Raw genomic sequence first — 18,827 nt, 5'->3', positions numbered from 1 at the left:
CAAAACAAGGGGCCTCATTTATAAAACTGTGCATAGGATCCTTACTAAAGGTCTACATACAAAGGTTTAAATGTGTGTTTTGTTTTGTGTTTAAATGTGTGTTTTGTTTTGTTTTGTTTTGTTTTCTACAACGGCTTTTTTCACCCTCCCCCTTCTCACTTTTAACTATATGACATGTACCTCTCTTTTCATTTTCAATGGAATCTATTAAAGGTTTAAAGGTTGTTCACATTAATATCAGAAGCCTTGCTTCAAAAATTGATTATCTCAGAGTCTGGGTTTCTCAGTACAAACCTTCCATTATTACCATTTCAGAAACTTGGCTAAATAGTATAATTTCTGACAGTGATATTGAAATTAATGGTTATTTATTGTACAGAGCTGATAGGTTGTCTAGAGGAGGTGGGGTGGCCACATATGTTTATGTAAATCTTAGCTCTGAGCGTATTATCCCTGAAGTTGATTCAGTTAATTTTGAATGTATTTTTATTAATATTATCTTTCATGAAAATAAACATTTAATTATTGGTAATATTTATAGGCCTCCATCTGCTCCATCAGATTCCACACAGTGCATTTTGTCTACTATTAATTCATTATGCAGGCATAAAGAACTGATTATTCTTGGTGACTTTAACTCCAACTGGTTGAATCGTTCTTCCGATGGGGATAAAAACTTATTTAGTAGTGTTAACCTCACACAGCTTATTAAAGATCCCACTAGAGTGGATAGCAAGTCCTCTTCTTTGCTTGACTTGATATTGGTCTCTAATCCGGAAAGGATAGTTAAATCTGGTGTTTTATCCGATTGTTTTAGTGATCACTCTGTCATCTATTGTGTTTGGAAAATTAAACTAGCTAATTTTCCTCCAAAATATATTAAAATACGGCAAAGTAAGAATACCAATGTTGACTGTTTTATACAGGACTTAACTTTTATTAATTGGGATAGGTTTCAGCTAATTCCTTTTGTGGAAGATGCGTGGACTTTTTTTCACTCTGAACTTATTAAAGTAATTGATAAGCATTTTCCTTTTAGAACTATTAGAGTCAAAGGGAAGCATTCACCCTGGATCAGCTCTCATTTAATCAGTCTTTTTAAGGAAAGAGATAAGGCTTGGAGTAAATATCGTTGTACTAAATCTGTCCCTGATTGGAATCATTATAAATCTCTTAGGAATCAGTGTAAGACTCAAACTAGAAATGCTAAATCAAGTTACTACAATGACTGTTTTCTTAAGGATTTTAAAAATCCTAGACAGTTCTGGGACCATTTGAATCGAGTTCTCAATAGGAATAGTAAAACCTCTGTTAACCAAATAAAAGTGAATGATGTTTCAATCTCTGATCCATCCCTTATTGCTCATGCTTTCAATCAGCATTTTACTGAAATTGGTGATTCTAATCATGTTATTTCTCCTATTAACGATCATGCCTCAACTTTCTCTTTTACACCTGGCTCATTTACATTTAACAGAATCATGCACAATGACTTATTTAATGCTATAGCTAATCTAAAGGAATATAGTAGTGCTGGTCCGGATGGGATTGAGGCTAGGTATATTAAACTCGCTGCTCATGTATTGATTTTTCCACTTGCGGACCTGTTTAATCTGTCTTTGAATACTTGTACTGTTCCTGGTACCTGGAAATGTGCAAAAGTTATCCCTTTATTTAAATCTGGCGATGTTTCTATTATGAATAATTACCGTCCTATTTCTATTATCTGTACCATTGCCAAAATATTTGAGAAAATTATTTTTAATCAATTATCAAAATTTATTATTAGGAATAATATCTTATGTCCATTTCAATCTGGCTTTAGGCCCAATTTTTCTACCACCACAGCCTTATTAAAGTTCACCAATGATATTTTCTCTGCCTGTGATAAGGGATATCTAACTGGAGCTATTTTTATTGATCTCTCAAAAGCCTTTGACATGGTTGATCACTATATTCTTCTAGATAAGCTTCAGGCAATAGGTTTGAATCAAAATGCTTTATTGTGGTTTAACTCTTATCTTCATAATAGACGGCAGTGTGTTGCTTTTAAAGGTTTATTGTCAGATTATTTTTGGTTGATAAGGGTGTTCCTCAAGGCTCCACTTTAGGACCCCTTTTGTTCTCGATTTTTATCAATGATTTATCAAATATTTGCACCATGTGTAATATACATCTATATGCGGATGATACCGTTATTTATACTGCTGACTCTGATATACTTCTGATCCAGAAGAGTTTGCAAACTGACTTTTTCATAATTCAAAAATGGCTTCATAGTAACAACCTAATGTTAAATATGGAAAAGTCTTGCTGTATGCTCTTTGGGACGAGGCACAGAAGACCATGTGCACTTAACTTACAACTGTATTTTGCTGATGGTTCTTCTATGGTCATATTGGACAAAATTAAATATCTTGGACTGTGGATGGATTCTGAGCTGACTTTTAAACCTCACATTGACTATATTACTAAGAGAATATATGGTTGTCTTAGAACACTTTATAGATCTTTATAGAAAGTTAATTTCTCAATTGATTCTGCCCATTATTGACTATGCTGACATCATTTATATGACCACTAGTGATGCTGTTCTTAAGCCACTTAATGTTGTTTTGAACTCTTTATGTAGATTTATTCTTAGATGTCCTTTTAAAACACATCATTGCATAATGTATGTTGCATTAAATTGGCTTCAGCCGTACGCAAGAAGGGATTTACATTGGTTCATTTTTATTTTTAAATGTGTGTATTTTGACTGTCCTCCATACTTGAGAGAACTCTTGGTACCGCGTAGCTCTTTATATCCTCTTAGAGATATGCAGTCCGTTATCTTTAACGTACCAGGTATTTTTTCAGCAGCAGGTCGTAAAGCTTTTCATTATAAAGCTTCCAGTGATTGGAATAATCTTCCTATGTTCTTGAGGTCCATTTCATCTTTTCGTAGATTTAAGCTGTCTTACTTTCAATACCTAAACAATGTGTGTGCATGTTATTAGAGTTAGAATGAATAGGTGCTTATAACTCTTCATTTTACTCTATTATTTTTTTTTTATGCAGCTGTTTTATTCACCTATATAACTTGGGTGGACTTATTCTTGGGCTTTCTTTTGTGGAGCCTCCTTTTTTTTTTTTTTTTTTTTTTTTTGAATTTCATGTAGTATGTGGTCTATTTGTGTACTGAGGCAATTGAGTATTGAGGTAAAGGTGATGTGTTTATTGTGATAGTTAAAACATGTCAGGGTTATGCTGTGTTATAGACGGGTTGCACGGCGACGTCACTAACTGGTTGCGCGCGCAACCGAGGGGCAGAAAGAAGAGACGTGCATTGTGTTGTATGCTAGTAGCGGTGTCTGTAAGTCAAAATGCAAAGGAATTTTTGCGTGGAAAATAGTACCAACAGAGTCAGTGCTGGGTGCCTGATGTTAACATACCAGTAGATGCGACTATTACGTTACTAGCATTATAATTATAAAATTATAATTCATACATGTATCACAGTAACACTGCAAAAATAAAGACAGAAAAACAGATACAACTAAAATCAAGTCTTATTTATGTACAAACATTAAAGAACGCTTCAATAATTAAGGTTGTTGCAGTAGCAGATCAGCTCACCAATCGGTCTTTCTGCCCCTTGGTTGCGCGCGCACCCTGCAATGTTTGTAAACTTGCAACCCCTCTATAGGTTCAGGGTGTTGGTGTAGGCTGCCTAGTAATTTATTTGAGCAATTGTGTTTTTGCTGTTGTTGTTGCTGTTGTTGTTTTATGTTATGTGTATTGGACCCTCTTGAAAATGAGATGTTGCATCTCAAGGGGCTATCCATAAATAAATAAATTACAAAAATAAAAAAAATACGCACAAAAGCCAAAAATGGCATATGCCAAAAAATATTAAGACTTATAAAACAAAGCAATGTTCCCTTTATAAATCACAGATCATCTGCAAGTGTGCGTACATAGTGTTGTTGTCAAGACAGACCTAGACAAGACCAAAAAAAAAATGTGGAACATGCATATGATTAGGCACTTTTTGTCTGTGTGTGTGCATGTGTAACATAGTTAAAAAGGTTCAGGTTAAATCCTACTAAATTGGATTATAGTGCCACCTGCTGTCATAAAGTGTACCTGCAGTGAATGCTAGTAATGATGAAGGATTGTGGGAGGATTTTCCCTAAGGTAATGTGTCTGTGAATGTCTGTGGACTAAACTCACTTAAAAAGCATGTAAAAGTTAAGCTAGATTTCTTTGGTTGTATAATATGTGTTGTTGATTAATTTCACAATGTTTTTATAAAGTCAATTATTTGGTTAGCTGATAGCTAGTTAACTTTAACATGATGCTGTCTTTCCAGACAGAGCATGGTGTTTGTCCACATGAGATGACTGTTCTACTCTGTTTTCCTTTGTCATAAATGCAGGTATATTACCATATGTTGTTATAAAGTGTTGTAATGTTTGAACATAAGATTGAGGTATTTTCTGTTGTTTGTCTGCCTCCTGTATGTTGAATTGTAATGAAGTTATATGATTGTTTACACATAAACTGTTAACATAACATCAAATGGAAAGGTAACTGTAGGAAATCTGTGTAAATACAGTATTTTACGTTTTTCACTCCCTGTAAGATTAAGAGGGAACATTTGGTGTGTTTTAATGTTATTTTGTTTATATACGTTTAAATCCACTATACGATCAATGTGTCAAACTGTAATTTACTTTTGTTTAGAGCTTTAAGAGTAGTTCGTATGGGTAATTCTCAAAGCAATGGAGGATTTTCCCTAAGACAGAGCATGGTGTTTGTCCACATGAGATGACTGTTCTACTCTGTTTTCCTTTGTCATAAATGCAGATGTGGAATAAACCTGCTGTTACCACAAACCTGATGGTGTCCGGGAGATTATATTAGGCAGAAGACATAACACAGAGGTTACACATGTGTGTGTATGCCATCAGAGAAGTTGATAAAATAATCAAAGGCATTGGAGATATGTGGGAATTTATCTTTGTCTATAAGCAAATAAAAGTGAACAAACACTAAAGAGCTGAAATCAACTTAACCATTTATTCTGAACTGTCTTTCCATGGCTTGCCATCCACTTAACACAATGCAGGTGTTTTAAGTATTAAAATTAGAAAAATTGTCATTGGGAGAAACTTAAATAATGCCAACATCATATGCAAAACCTGAATAAACTGCATAAAATGATTTAAAAAAAATTGTGATGTGCCATCAGTTGTGGTCTTGACCGGTCTAGAAATAAAATTCTGAGTCCTCTTTGTCTGAGACCGAGATGAGACCAAGACCTTTAAAAAGTGGTCACGAGAACTACAACACTAGCGTACATGAATCATCCACAGATCCCACCATGCAAGCCCATTCTTCCATTAAGTTTGTTTTTTATAGATCACAACCTTTGCGTGGGAACTGGCGTACGCACATTCCCAGCCCTGTTTTGTGCATACGCACAGTTTATAAATGAGACCCCTGGTCTCCCTGTCTGGTTTTCAGCTGTTAAAATGGTGCAGCAGGCTGGTTTTAAAGGAGTTTTGGACACATTTTAGCTGGTTGGGTTGAAGACCATTTAATTTACCAGCTTGACCAGGCTAAAAGGTTGGCTTAGCTGGTTGGCTGGTCATAACAGGTTTAAGATTGAAGTAGCTGGTTAAAGCTGGTCCTCCCAGCCTGATCAGATTTGGCTCCTGGGTGCAGAAGTATAGCTAAATTAAATATATTTTTGATGTATAAAATGTATAGTATGTATAAAATATACAATTGTAAGTATATTTTTGCAGTTAAAATTTAACTTTTTAAACCTGTTATGTTTACAGGTTTGTAACATACAAAGTAGTTTTTCTTTTCTGAGATGTGAATATAAATACTTTAAAGTGTGTAAGTATGTATGTATATTTTATAACTTAAAAACTATATTTCAAATATTTCCATGTTTGGAAAATTGGCCAAAACCCCTAAAACCAGCCTGCCTAAGCTAAAACAACAACACACCATCCTAAGCTGTTTTTAACTTGTCTTTTCTATTTTTCTAATTTTTTTGTCAAAAATAGACAAAACATATAAGAGCGTTTATAACTCTTTTTTTTCTTTTTTATATTTACGGGATTTTTTTATAAAAGTAATATTAACTTATCATTTTTGTAGTGAACAGCTGTCTGTTCTTAAAAAAAAAGTGTATTACGCGCGTGCCTGTGTTGTTGTAAACAATGGTTTAGGGGTTTCCTAGTTCATAGTAGGAGTGGCCGAAAAGACTAACCGGTGAATAGCGTGAACAGGACCTTCAAATCTACTGAGGCTATCGGCGAACAGACAACAGAAGTGAAAGTAAGTAAAAGTCCACTGCATATTTTTATATACAAACACGAGCCTGAAAAATAAGCGACGTACGGTAAGTAAGTTAAACTAGTGGTTATGTATACGCTACATTAGCTATGTGGTGCTTGGAAAAATTGTATTTGTATAACAGTGTTTCATTTCGTATTTACGTGTTAAGTAAAATGACAGTCAAACTTGCGAAACTCGAAACGATTATACTTAAGAAATTTTGCATTTTCGTAATGATTTGCGTTAAAATTATCTAACGTTAACCATTACAAAAATGTATTCTGGAACAGTACAAAAAAAACACCACACAACAAATTAATGAGAAGCGCTTAATATGACAGGATTGCACTTTCTGTTGTACAGTACCAGACGAATTAGATGCCATGTGTGGTTTTTCAAATTGTTTATTTGGACAGCTAAATATGACAGGAGACCATCAGGTTGGCATTGTCCCTGTATCTCAGTCAGGTAAATGTCTGATATTAAACATTTAAGATAGAGGACAGGCTAATTTAACTCAAGCTGGTACTGCACATACTGTATATTGAGTGTCTGCGTGCGATGTAGTTGCGTCAGAAACTAACGTTATAAGTTACTGTAGTAACGTTAGATGAATGAAAAAAGCGTGCATTTGTAGGTTGGCAACTGCTGTGGCCTCACGGGATAGAAAAGTGTTAATCGGATTGGAATTTCGGCGCAACAGTAGACCATCTGGGTATTTCCCACATTTTGTTTTTGCATACTGCTGAGGCTTTGGGCATGAATTGATGTGTCATGTCAATAATAGGAAGCCACGTCTTTTTCAACCCCCGCCCCCATTCAGTTGGAGATCTTCAGGCTGCAGTCAAGCTGTGTGCTCTTTGAAGAGGGTAGGGCAGGGCTTTACCGTGTACGCGTTTTAAACTCATTTGGCACAGGGACAAACTAAATGTTACATTGACAACACCTATAGGTTATTTGATTATGTAATTGTAGGTAGTTTTTAGATATAAGTGAGTTGAAGTGGGAAAAACTAACAGAGAGATAATACACTGTTTTGTAACTGGACTTTTCACTTAAAAGTATTCTGACATACAGCCCTTGTATATCAACAGCCCTGTCAACAACTCTTTTGAGGCCTAGTAGCCTTAAAATGAGTCTTGATGAAAGAGAAGAGGAGACACCATCATCTCCAGCAGCCAGCTGGGTCTCCATGAGGACTGACACATTCAATAAATATCTTCCTCCTTATCTCGGTGACAGAGCAGTGACATCTGAAGTCCGGTAAGACAGTACAATGAATAAGACAAATAATATATATATATATACTTCTGCAGTACAAGATATACCTATATTTTTCTTTTATTTTTCTATTTTCAATACATTTTAATAATAGTACATTAACTTTACAAACATGATTGCTTTATTTGTTTATTTAAACTAAATTTATTTAAAATCTTAGTTCCCTCCTGAATGAAATTTGTCAGTAGTGCGTTAACATGCACAGTCTAATGCTACATACACACTCGCTGTAGATTACTCGTGGGATTTAACTTCGTGTCATGAAAATTGTTCGCTTAAGTTGAATATTTTCAACTATTTTTGAGTCGAATAGCGCGTGTTTTTGCTGCAATCACACCATCCAGTTTGCGTCTTTGCATTGACTTTGTATGAAATCTACTTGCGCAAATAGTTGAATTCGCATTTGGTGTGTATGCCCCATTACACAGATTATGCTTAATAAACTTATAACGTGTGGGGTCATGTAAACGTTTAAAAGGGTTTTCATTAATCAAGGAAAGCCCATAAACTGCGTAAGCAAAAACCGGTCAGCACAGGTAGTTTTTGCTCATTACCCCATTAGTTATTCGCTTATTCTGTGCGTGTAAACGCACTCAATAATTACTCCACCTGATGGAATCTGAGAGCTTTCTCCCCCCCCCCCCAATTGACAGCAACACAACTCCTTTATGTGGAATAAAATCCTCTTTTACCTAAAATACTAAAGCTTTATTGAACCATGTCAATGCAATACACTGGCCAAGCACACCAGTTATATAATGCACGCTAAATAACACTCCCTCAGTGATTGGTCAGCTGAGTGAAAAGTGATATTGATAAGATAAGCGTGCGCTTCCATTAGAAAAAACTGAAAATGTACGCCGGCCACAGGGAAAGCACCTTGGTGTACAAGCCCCCTAATAGCATGTTTCCACTGTATGGTAACAAAGATATTCAATATTACAAAGATGCTTCACTGCTATTGCTATAATTGTGGGAGATTGCAACAGTCAAAATGGCCGCGGGTGGCAGTGGCTCAGTGGCAGTGGCGGCCGGTGACTTATTTTTTTGAGGGGGCTTGATGCAAAGTTCGTCACAACATGTATGTAGCCAGTCATGTGTGTGGTTCCTTTTTTCAAAATATGTGTTCTGTGCTTCGAGAGATTGTGTGTGCATCACGTGTCTTGTCAAAATAAGTGCCTGCTGCAGATGCATCTAAAGGGTTTATGATAAAAAGAGACCCTTGCGTTTGCCAGATACTCGCATAATCTCATGCGTAATCAGAGTTTACTGTTAAGGGAGTGTCTTGCGTGTATTTTGTGAACGTGAGCGTCTCTTTTATCATAAACGGTTTTGACACGTGTGCAGCAGGCACTTTATTGACAAAACACATGATGCACATGGTTCACATGACGGAACAAACACACATTTAAAAAATGCGAGCAACACTCGACACTACAAACACTTATTTTGAATTAGCGCCCCTCGGATGAGCAGTCACGGGCCACTGCTACTCAGTGGGTAGCACAGCAAGAGTGTCTCTGGTCTGAGCCGTGGCTAGGTCAGGAGGCCATTTTGTGTCGAGTTTTCATGTTCTTCATGTGTGCGTGTGGGTTTACTTTGGGTTCTTTGGTTTCCTCCCACAAAAACATGCCAAATTGCCCCTTCACCAACATGTATATGGATTAACTTGTGTGGATCAACTTGCAGATGGATTAGTTCTTGCCATGAATATAACCATAGATGCTGGAATGGCGTTAAGAATAAATAAACAAACAATATGGCTGCTCTAATCCTGCCTTACAGTAAAATAGCCAATCATAATTCGTTAAAGAATGACATCCTCTGGGGGAGGGACTTGAACAGTGTCTGGCAGGTGTTGCTTTAGCATGGTGTCGCAGTGATGTGACTTTGTTTAGAAGACTGGTGGTAAGACTACCAGTCTCAACATAAATTTTCTCATTCACGGCATCGTGGTGCTGATTGGAGTATACAACGTGCCTAAGCATGTTCTCAACTAGGTCCGTTGCTTAAGGGCTTGGTATTTACCTTTTGCAATGTAAATAAGGAATGAGCTGCCGTGTTTCATTGTTTGGTTCTCACCTGACTGGTATTTACTTAAAGCTTCAGTAATTTAGGTGTAATTTAGGGTTTTCCCCTATAGCTCCAGCTATGGATGTAATGTCTCGATTACTTTTCTCAGGCAACCAAGGTTACAGTTACAGACATTTTTTTCTGTAGTGCTTTACTGATGTTATTACCATGTGTAAACTTATTTGTTTTGTTTATATTTTTACCTTGAACAACTGTTCTGAATGCATTTTGTGTCTCTACAGTGAGGATTGTATTGATCTGGAACTGGTTCAGTGCAATTATGATAATAATGATGAAGATGAAGTTGAAGATGATGATTATGTTCTAAAGAGAGTAAAAGATGTTTACAAGGCCAGCATGAAGAACAAGAACAAAAATATATTTGAGGGAATCCAACAAGAGAATCAAACCCTCCTGAACAGTATTTACACACAACTGTACATCATAGAAGGAGAGAGTGAAGGAGTGAACGAAGAACATGAGGTTTTACACATGGAGAAAAAGGCCAGAACACAACACTCACAAGACACTCCAATATACTGCAATGACATCTTTAAAACCTTACCTGAACCAAAATATAAAAGAGAGATAAAAAGTAGGAAAGACAAAATCAAGAGCGTTCTTACTAAAGGCATCGCTGGAATCGGAAAAACTGTCTCCGTGCAGAAGTTCATTCTGGATTGGGCAGAGGGAACAGCCAATCAGGATGTTGATTTCATGTTTGTACTTCCGTTTCGAGCGCTGAACTTGATTAAAGATGATCAGTACAGTCTTCACAAACTTCTGCTCGACTTTCATCCTGAACTTCAAGATCTGCACCCAAAGATTTTTGAGGAGTGTAAAGTTGTGTTCATCTTCGATGGTTTGGATGAAAGCAGAATCGAGCTGAAGTTTTTAGATTCTGTGGATATTTTTAATGTTACTCAGACATCATCAGTGGCTGTTTTGATAGCAAACCTCATAAAAGGAGATCTGCTTCCATCCGCTCATATTTGGATCACCTCCAGACCAGCAGCAGCCAATCAGATTCCTCCTGAATGCATAAACCGTGTGACAGAAATCCAGGGATTCAATGATCCTCAGAAGAAGGAGTATTTCAGGAAGAGAATCCGTGATGAACATCAAGCCAGCAGAATCATCTCCCACATTAAAACATCAAGAAGCCTCCACATCATGTGTCACATACCGGTCTTCTGTTGGATCTCAGCCACTGTTCTTCAAAAAATCCTGAAAGAAAATGACAAATCAGAAATACCTAAAACTCTGACTGAAATGTACATACACTTCCTAAACGTCCAAACAAATGTGAGAAGTCAGAAGTATGATGGGAGAGATGAGAAAGATCCAAAGAAACTTCTGCAGTCCAACAGAGAAGTGCTTCTGAAACTATCTGAACTGGCTTTCAAACAGCTGATGAAGGGCAATGTGATGTTTTATGAAGAGGACCTGAGAGATTGTGGCATTGATGCCACTGAGGCAGTGCGATATTCTGGGATTTGCACAGAGATCTTTAAACAGGAATCTGTGATTTATCAGAGGAAAGTTTACTGCTTCATACATCTAAGCTTTCAGGAGTTTCTCGCCGCTTTCTATGTGTTTTACTCTTATTTAATAAACACAACCGAGACACTGAAGATGTTTGATTCACTTTATAATTTGCTTGAAGGAGCTGTAGAGAAAGCCCTGGAGTGTGAGAATGGACACCTGGATCTTTTCCTCAGATTTCTGCTTGGTATCTCGCTTGAGTCCAATCAAAGATTGTTACAGGGTTTACTGCCACACATGGAGGAAAGCACAAAGATCATCCAGAAAACTACTGGCTACATCAAAAACAAAATCAAAGATGGATGTGGTCTCTCAGCTGACAGATCTATCAATTTGTTCCTTTGTCTGTTTGAAATGAACGACCAGACTCTGTACAGAGAGATTCGAGAGTTTCTAAAGTCTGAGAGAAATTCAAGAAATCAAATCTCGGCTGCACATTGCTCAGCCATAGCTTATATACTTCAGATGTCAGAGGAGGTGATGGATGAGCTGGACCCCAAAAAATACTACACATCTGAAGAGGGTCGAAGAAACCTGTTACCAGCTCTGAGAAACTGCAGGAAAGCACTGTGAGTCCCTTACAGAAATAAATATTTCTTATAATGCGATTCTTATCTGACATCTTAGCTAGCCACATTTTTGAGTCCAGCACTGGTCTCTTGTTTTGTAAGATTATCCCCATGACTTTCACAATAGGAAATAATGATATGTAGTTTTGTTTAAAACTAAATAATATCACAAAATTTGTAATGCTAATTGTCTGTCAAAATACAACAGCCTCAAACATCACCAAACATTCAATTTTGCCCCCTCACTTGTCAGACAAAAGTTTCACCCACTGTCTTAGTTAGGGATAGTTCACCCCAAAATGAAAATTAGCTGTTTATTTACACACCCTCAGGCCATGGTATGTTTGTGACACTTTTTCTTCAGTTGAACAATGAAGAAGATATTTAGCAAAAACCCAAGTGCTCTGAGATTCATATATTGCAAGTCAACGGATCTGCCACTTTGAGAGTTCATAAACCAGATATATCCAATATAGAGGCTGTGCAGATAACCACCACAAGAAGAAGATCAAGCTCATTTTTTGTGATTTTGGCTAGAAGGGATAAAGTTACAGGTTAAATCTAGGGGGATGTTAGGTTTGGGGGTAGGATTAGGATGAAAACAGCGGTTCTGACTAGATGGGATACAGCTGCAACCTAAATGTAGGGTTTATGGCAGGGGTGCCCAAGCTTGGTCCTGGAGGGCCGTTGTCCGGCAGAGTTTAGCTCTAACCCTAATCGAACACACCTGAGGCAGCTGATTAAGGTCTTGCACTGCATACTAGAAACTTCCAGGCAGGTGTGTTGAGGCAAGTTGGAGCTAAACTCTGCAGGACACCAGCCCTCCAGGAACGAGTTTGGGTACACCTGATTTAGGGTTAAGTTTAGGGCAGGGGTGTCCAAACTCTGTCCTGGAGGGCCTGCAGAGTTTAACTGAAAAAGCAAATAATGAGGGCAACAGGTATGGGGCATGAATCAAATAATAAGGAGCAGGCTGGGGAACAGGGTGATGGCAGTACATGGGAAGCTGAAGGAAATGCTGAGACAGCGCGAGCTGCAGCTGACTGTGCACTGGAACAGGGGATGCAGCTGACTGGTGATCCAACGACAGGGAGACTGCAACTGACTGAAGAGCCGGCTGCAGCTGTTGGAAAAACAGTGGTGGGGAGGCTATAGCTGACAGGTGATTCGGTGACAGTTAGACTGCAGCTGAATGGAGAGCCAGTCATGAGGAGGCTGCAGCTGACTGGAGAGCTGGCAAAGGAGATGCTGCAGAAGGCTGTGGCTCTCTGGTGGACACAGGAGAAGGATTTGGCCAAGGGACGGAAGCTCCCTTTCACTTTTTCTTTCTCCTGGGTCATGCCACAGGTGTCATGGCCGGTTAATGGTGTTCCACCGTGGCTGGCTCTGTGGAGGACGTACCAGATGAGGACTCCTCAGAAATCCTCCATCCCCATTTCCTGCAAAGGCTAACTGGTGTGACAGCTCTCGGAAGTCGCGGTGGGTGGAACTGGGTCCTCCAGGGGCACAACAGCCATGATGTGGTCCTCCGGGATTGAAGGCAGTGGGACAGGTGGTTCAGTCTCGGTTGGACCCTCATGGTGCATCTTGTACTGCAGTGGCCTGGCGGCTCCATAGGGCGGAGAGGGAGGTGTCCTTTGCAGTCTGCTGGGTTTTCAGTTTGCTGAACCCAGGCACCGACAGGAAATGGACAAAACACTTCATTATAATAATAGAACAGGGAAGAAACCATGAGGGGGCAACACAACTGAGAACAAGGCAGGTAAAAGAAAGCCATGAACAGATAAACTAGCACAGGACAGCATACACAAGGGCATTAAATAGGGAACCAAATAATGAGGGCAACAGGTGTGAGGCATGAATCAAATAACAAGGCAAATTAACAAGGGGGCTGGGGCTGAAGATGAGACAGGAGAGCACATGGCACACCACAACAAACAATGGCCATGTTCTTCCACACATAACACGTAGGACTGCCATGATCCTATCACAATAAGCTAGAAAACTATGACAAAGGAGACAGGATCATGACTGGGGTTACTTTTGTATTGGAAATATCTGCTTTTTGAACTCTCAAAGTGGTGGATTTGTTGACTTGCATAACTGTTATTGTATATAGATGGGTTTCTACAATTGCCTAGCGTTTCTCATAGATCAACATACTGAAAATTGTGTTCTGCTACCCTTTAGGTTTGCCGACTGTAATCTTACAGATCAGTCCTGTGAAATTGTGGCTTCCGCATTACGTTCATCAAACTCTAGGCTGAGAGAACTGGATCTGAGTAACAATGACCTGCAGGATTCAGGAGTAAAGATCCTCTGTACTGGACTGGAGAGTCCGCACTGTAAACTGGAGATACTGAAGTATGTAATAGTTTTCTCTTATAAAATCTATTAGAATTTAATAATGCGGTTTTTACGAGATGCACAATGGTTAAGTTGTACACATAATGCCATCTTTTCATAATAAGTAATAAGCACTATTAATGTTTACTAGCACTGTGCAATTCATCGTTTTTGATTTTCAATTTCAATTTTTGATTCAAACTACAGGACAAGATAATTGAGATAAAACAATTATTGCACGATTAAAATATAAATTGTGTGCTGCTGGACCAGTGTGTTTGTAAGGCACTTTGAAGGCACCACAGCTTTGTCACGTGTATCCTATGGCAACACTTACTTAATAAAAAGGTGAAATAAATGCATGTTTTAAAAGTCGCAGATTCATTGTGTAAAATAATTGTCTTTCTCTCTCTCTTTCTTTCTTTCTCTCTCTCTCTCTCTCTCTCTCTCTCTCTCTCTCTCTCTCTCTCTCTCTCTCTCTCTGTAGATTGTCTGGCTGTTTAGTGACAGAAGAAGGCTGTTGTTTTCTGGCCTCAGCTCTGAGATCAAACCCATCACATCTGATCGAGCTGGATCTGAGCTACAATCATCCTGGAGACTCAGGAGTTCAGATGCTCTCTGATTTACTGAGAGATCCACACTGCAGACTGGACAAACTCAAGTATGTTGGTCAAAAATGACTATGACATGGTTAATGCGTGTGTGAGGTGGGTAGTTGTCCAAGTAGCTGGCAGTTATCTGTTAGCAGAGTTTATTGTTGCATTTACATAAAAGAGAATAAAGTTGGCACACCACAGCTCCAAACAAAACTTTTAATATGTTCTCACCACAGGTGACGTTTCGAGCCTAATGGCTCTTCATCAGACATCTGTGGTAAGAACATATTAAAATTTTAAAAGAAGCTGTGGTGTGCCAACTTTTTTTCTTTTTTTGTTGAAAACTGCTGCTTGAAGTACCCACTTTGAGCCTTGCATTTACATAAAACAGATAGGACACTTTACTTGCGTGCGCTTAATTGTATTTTAAATTATAAAATAGGGAGCTTGTTATAAATAAACCATCTACTCTTTCACAACAATGGGGTTTCATGAAAATATGTGCAATGGAAGATGTGTCACCCATGTCACAAGTCTGGTGGACTTCCTCTCTATTTCACCTTGTCATCGGTTTTAATGAGGCAGGCACCCACTTGTGGATTGTAACATAGGATGAGATGGGTCACGCTGATGAATTGTTGCAGTGATTGTTACATAACTTCAATTATTGGCTGGTGACAATGGTTTCATATTTTGGTATTACAGTTCAACTTTTCATTCATAAAATGACAAGGATAAAATCTGCTATCTTCCGAAAGAGAATAAATGTGTGTAATATTTTGATTTAAAAATATAAAAACAGATTAGATGGATTTATGTGAGTGTGAAATGAAAAGTTTGGGAATGCCTGGTTTGGAACCTCCTCCGCATTACATCATCATGACTGAACATCTAATCATGTGTTAATGCATTTATCACCCTTACATTAGTAAGTTATTATGACATGCTGTTTTGTGGCTTACACTTTTTTTGGAACTGAGGAGAAAGTTTTGCGTAGTCTCTTATTTCAAAACAATAAAATATGACCTCTTTAATAATAGGAAGTTACTAAATACTCTTTTAATAGCTTGTGTCTGTCTGGTTTTCCTCTTTGGAAAGCTTAGTACAATGTGGTTAATAAACATTTCATTGGATTGTTATTATGTTTTGTCTTACCCTTCCTTGTTTCTTTATCTTCTTCTCTGTGTAGCTTGGACCACGGGGAGAGCTTCAGGATCACACCAGGATTACGAAAGTGTAGGTTCTCACTTTAACACGAAAACACAGGGTCTTGTACATATATTGATTATGTAGTGATGTCATAGATAATCTAATGTCTCCTCTCATCTACAGATGCATGTGATCTCACCACGGATCCAAACACAGCACATATTCGTCTCCTTCTGTCGGAGGGAAACCGAAAGATAACGTGTGTACACACGGAGCAGCCGTATCCTGAACATTTGGAGAGATTTGAGCGTTATGAGCAGATTTTGTGTAAGGAGAGTCTGTCTGAACGCTGTTATTGGGAAGTGGACTGGAATGGCTGGTGTCACATATCAGTGACTTATAAAGGAATCAGCAGGAAAGGAGGCAGCAACTGTAGGTTCGGACTGAATGAGAAATCCTGGAATCTTTACTGCTGTGACACAATTTACTCAGCGTGGCACAATAAGAAAAGCACAAACGTTCCTCTTCCTTCATCTCACTCTCACAAAGTAGGAGTTTACCTGGACTGGACCGCCGGCGCTTTGTCCTTCTACAGCGTCTCAGACACAAACCCACAAACATACACACACATATACACATTCAACTCCACATTCACAGAGCCTCTCTGCGCAGGATTTGGACTTTATTCAGACTCCTCTGTGTGTCTGTGTGAGATGTGAGGGAATAACGTCAACATTGGAGGGAATGTTTATTAACATTTAGCTATTTTGATTTTTAAAAGCAACACTTTAACATAGACTGAAGAAACTGAATAAGACTTTGTGATAGATGTTGAATAATTTTTTGTTGTTTCTTGTTAAGCTCATCTGCCTTGATTTACAGTGGGACATGGCCCTTTAAAGCAACACTATGTAGTTTCCATGCAAAAATGACTTACAGCTCCCCCATGTGGTTGAAAAGCGCAACAGTGCCTGGTATCAGACACTCTTCTGCAGGCAGGGGGAGGGGCGGGGCTGTGTTTCCTACCCTCCACCGCCACTTTCAGAGTGTGCTTGTAGCAGCTAGGAGGCTGCTCAGGTTGCAGCAACAGTACAATTTGTCCAGTTAAAAGTTGTTCTATCACTGAAATAATTTTAGAGACATTATTTACAGGTAAAAAAAAACTACATAGTGTTGCTTTAACACTCAAGTTTTGTAATGTATAATGTAATATGTATTTTAGATTGTACATTAAGTAAACATTATAATATTACAGCACAAGGATCTAAACATTGGGTCTTTGTGAAAAAACACAGTGTTGGATGTTCAGCCTATTGAGCATCTTTATTGCCTTCGCTGCAGCTTATTGTGTTGTATTGGACAAAGCTGTGATCCGTGATCACTAACCACCTGTATAAGTAAGCAATAAGGTACGAGAGGCTGTGCTGTATCGTGAATAAGTATCGGCTGAAGGGCGTTGTTAGGCACGACGCGAAGCGGAGTGCCTGCAACCCCTTCAGCCGTTAAATCAATAAAAGCATTCCTTCCGCTAGAAAAAATAGTCCCTGACTGCGAACAACAACATGAAAGCTCAAATAAAAACAACAAACTGTTCTCAGACTTTGTCTCATTATATGTTTATGTGTTGCTAAGGGTGTTGCTAAGGGCGCAGTGATATTAAATAGAACTGTTGGGTGAAGCGGCCATAGCAGTGTTTTATCGTGAATAAAGCACACCTATTAACCAATCAGAATCAAGGATTGGAACTAACCGTTTTATAAAATAAATTATATACACATAAAATTCAAACATATATGTTGAACGCCTTTCACAGATATTAATATGTATGTCCCTTGAATAAGTAGTGTGGCAAAACTGAATTTTTTTTAATTACTGCGGCATAAGACCAGACAATGCCGTAAACAGAAATTAAGCTCAGAAATGCAGAATGGAGTGAATAAATTAACAGGGAATACATAGGCAAGATAATAAGTGAACTGGAAACAGGTGTGACTATGATTAGTCCAGAGTGGTGAATGATGGGAATTAGAGTCCTGAGGGAAAAGTCACTAGAGACACCGAAGACCAGCAGAGGGAGACACAACGGATATTATAACAAGAAGCTTATAACAGGAAGCATAAACATATTTTTCTGTAAGACTTTTTATTATTATTATACTATTATACATTTGATTTGTTTGGACACTCAAGGACACTGTACAGTAAAGAAATCAATTAAATATTAACAACATGACTATAAACGTGGCTGAAGTGGCTGATATTTAGAGCCCAGGTCGGAGTGTAATGGTGAATAATGTCTGGTATATATGAAGGTGCAAGATTAGCTATTAAATGCTTTGTATATAGGTGAGAAGTAGTAATTTCAAGTTTTGTGTCTCCATACATATGTTTTCATAATTTCATTCACTTTCCCCCAAAATTACATTTGATTTCAATCTGTGAAACTTTTTGATTACAAAAAAAAGTTTTTTATATCTGAAATGTGATGTTAACTGATCGTTGTTAAATTTAATGACATATCTTACATGATGAGATCTGTTTTTATGTCACCCAATGCTGATTCTGTAAAGAGTGAAATTATTTTAAAATTTTATTTTAAAATGGTTTAAGCTCATTTTTATGCATATAGTGCCTACAGTATAAGGGAAAAAAATTATATTTTCAGTATTCATTTTAAGAACTTGAGCTTGCTGTGTCCTACCAAAAAACATTTTGCTACACCTTTTAGGATAAACTATCAAGAAACAGAAACTTCAAACACGATGGGCGGCTTACCCTAAAATGCATGTTTGAGCTGCCTTAAAGTGCCATTGTTTTGTCTCAAGATGCACTCCTGTTTCCCTTTGCTTTATTTTGTAACAAAGGATCATCTGGGTGAAATTATATTAATTATAAAGGTAATATTAAGCAATTTGCGATGCTTATCTGT

General features: G+C 38.0%; 1 protein-coding gene across 3 annotated transcripts; it reads left to right on the top strand.

Moving 5' to 3' along the window:
* The first annotated feature begins 6,211 nt into the window (after positions 1 to 6,211).
* Positions 6,212 to 17,537, top strand: LOC135750020 (NLR family CARD domain-containing protein 3-like). Of its 3 annotated transcripts, none has more exons than XM_065268774.2 (7): positions 6,212 to 6,339; positions 7,434 to 7,602; positions 9,936 to 11,807; positions 13,998 to 14,171; positions 14,641 to 14,814; positions 15,939 to 15,985; positions 16,082 to 17,537. In XM_065268774.2, the coding sequence occupies exons 2-7, from the start codon at positions 7,472 to 7,474 to the stop codon at positions 16,615 to 16,617; spliced, it is 2,934 nt and encodes a 977-aa protein (XP_065124846.1). In that variant the 5' UTR covers positions 6,212 to 6,339; positions 7,434 to 7,471; the 3' UTR covers positions 16,618 to 17,537. The 3 variants fall into 3 exon arrangements, with proteins under 3 accessions (XP_065124846.1, XP_065124847.1, XP_065124848.1); XM_065268775.2 differs by lacking the exon at positions 6,212 to 6,339 and adding an exon at positions 6,344 to 6,403; XM_065268776.2 differs by lacking the exon at positions 6,212 to 6,339 and adding an exon at positions 7,047 to 7,208.
* Positions 17,538 to 18,827: the final 1,290 nt, after the last annotated feature.

This window comes from Paramisgurnus dabryanus, chromosome 12 (genome assembly GCF_030506205.2).
Source record: "Paramisgurnus dabryanus chromosome 12, PD_genome_1.1, whole genome shotgun sequence".
NCBI classification, from domain to species: Eukaryota; Metazoa; Chordata; class Actinopteri; order Cypriniformes; family Cobitidae; genus Paramisgurnus; species Paramisgurnus dabryanus.
The sequence above is the reverse complement of the archived record's forward strand: the minus strand, read 5'-3'. Positions and strand labels throughout refer to the sequence as shown.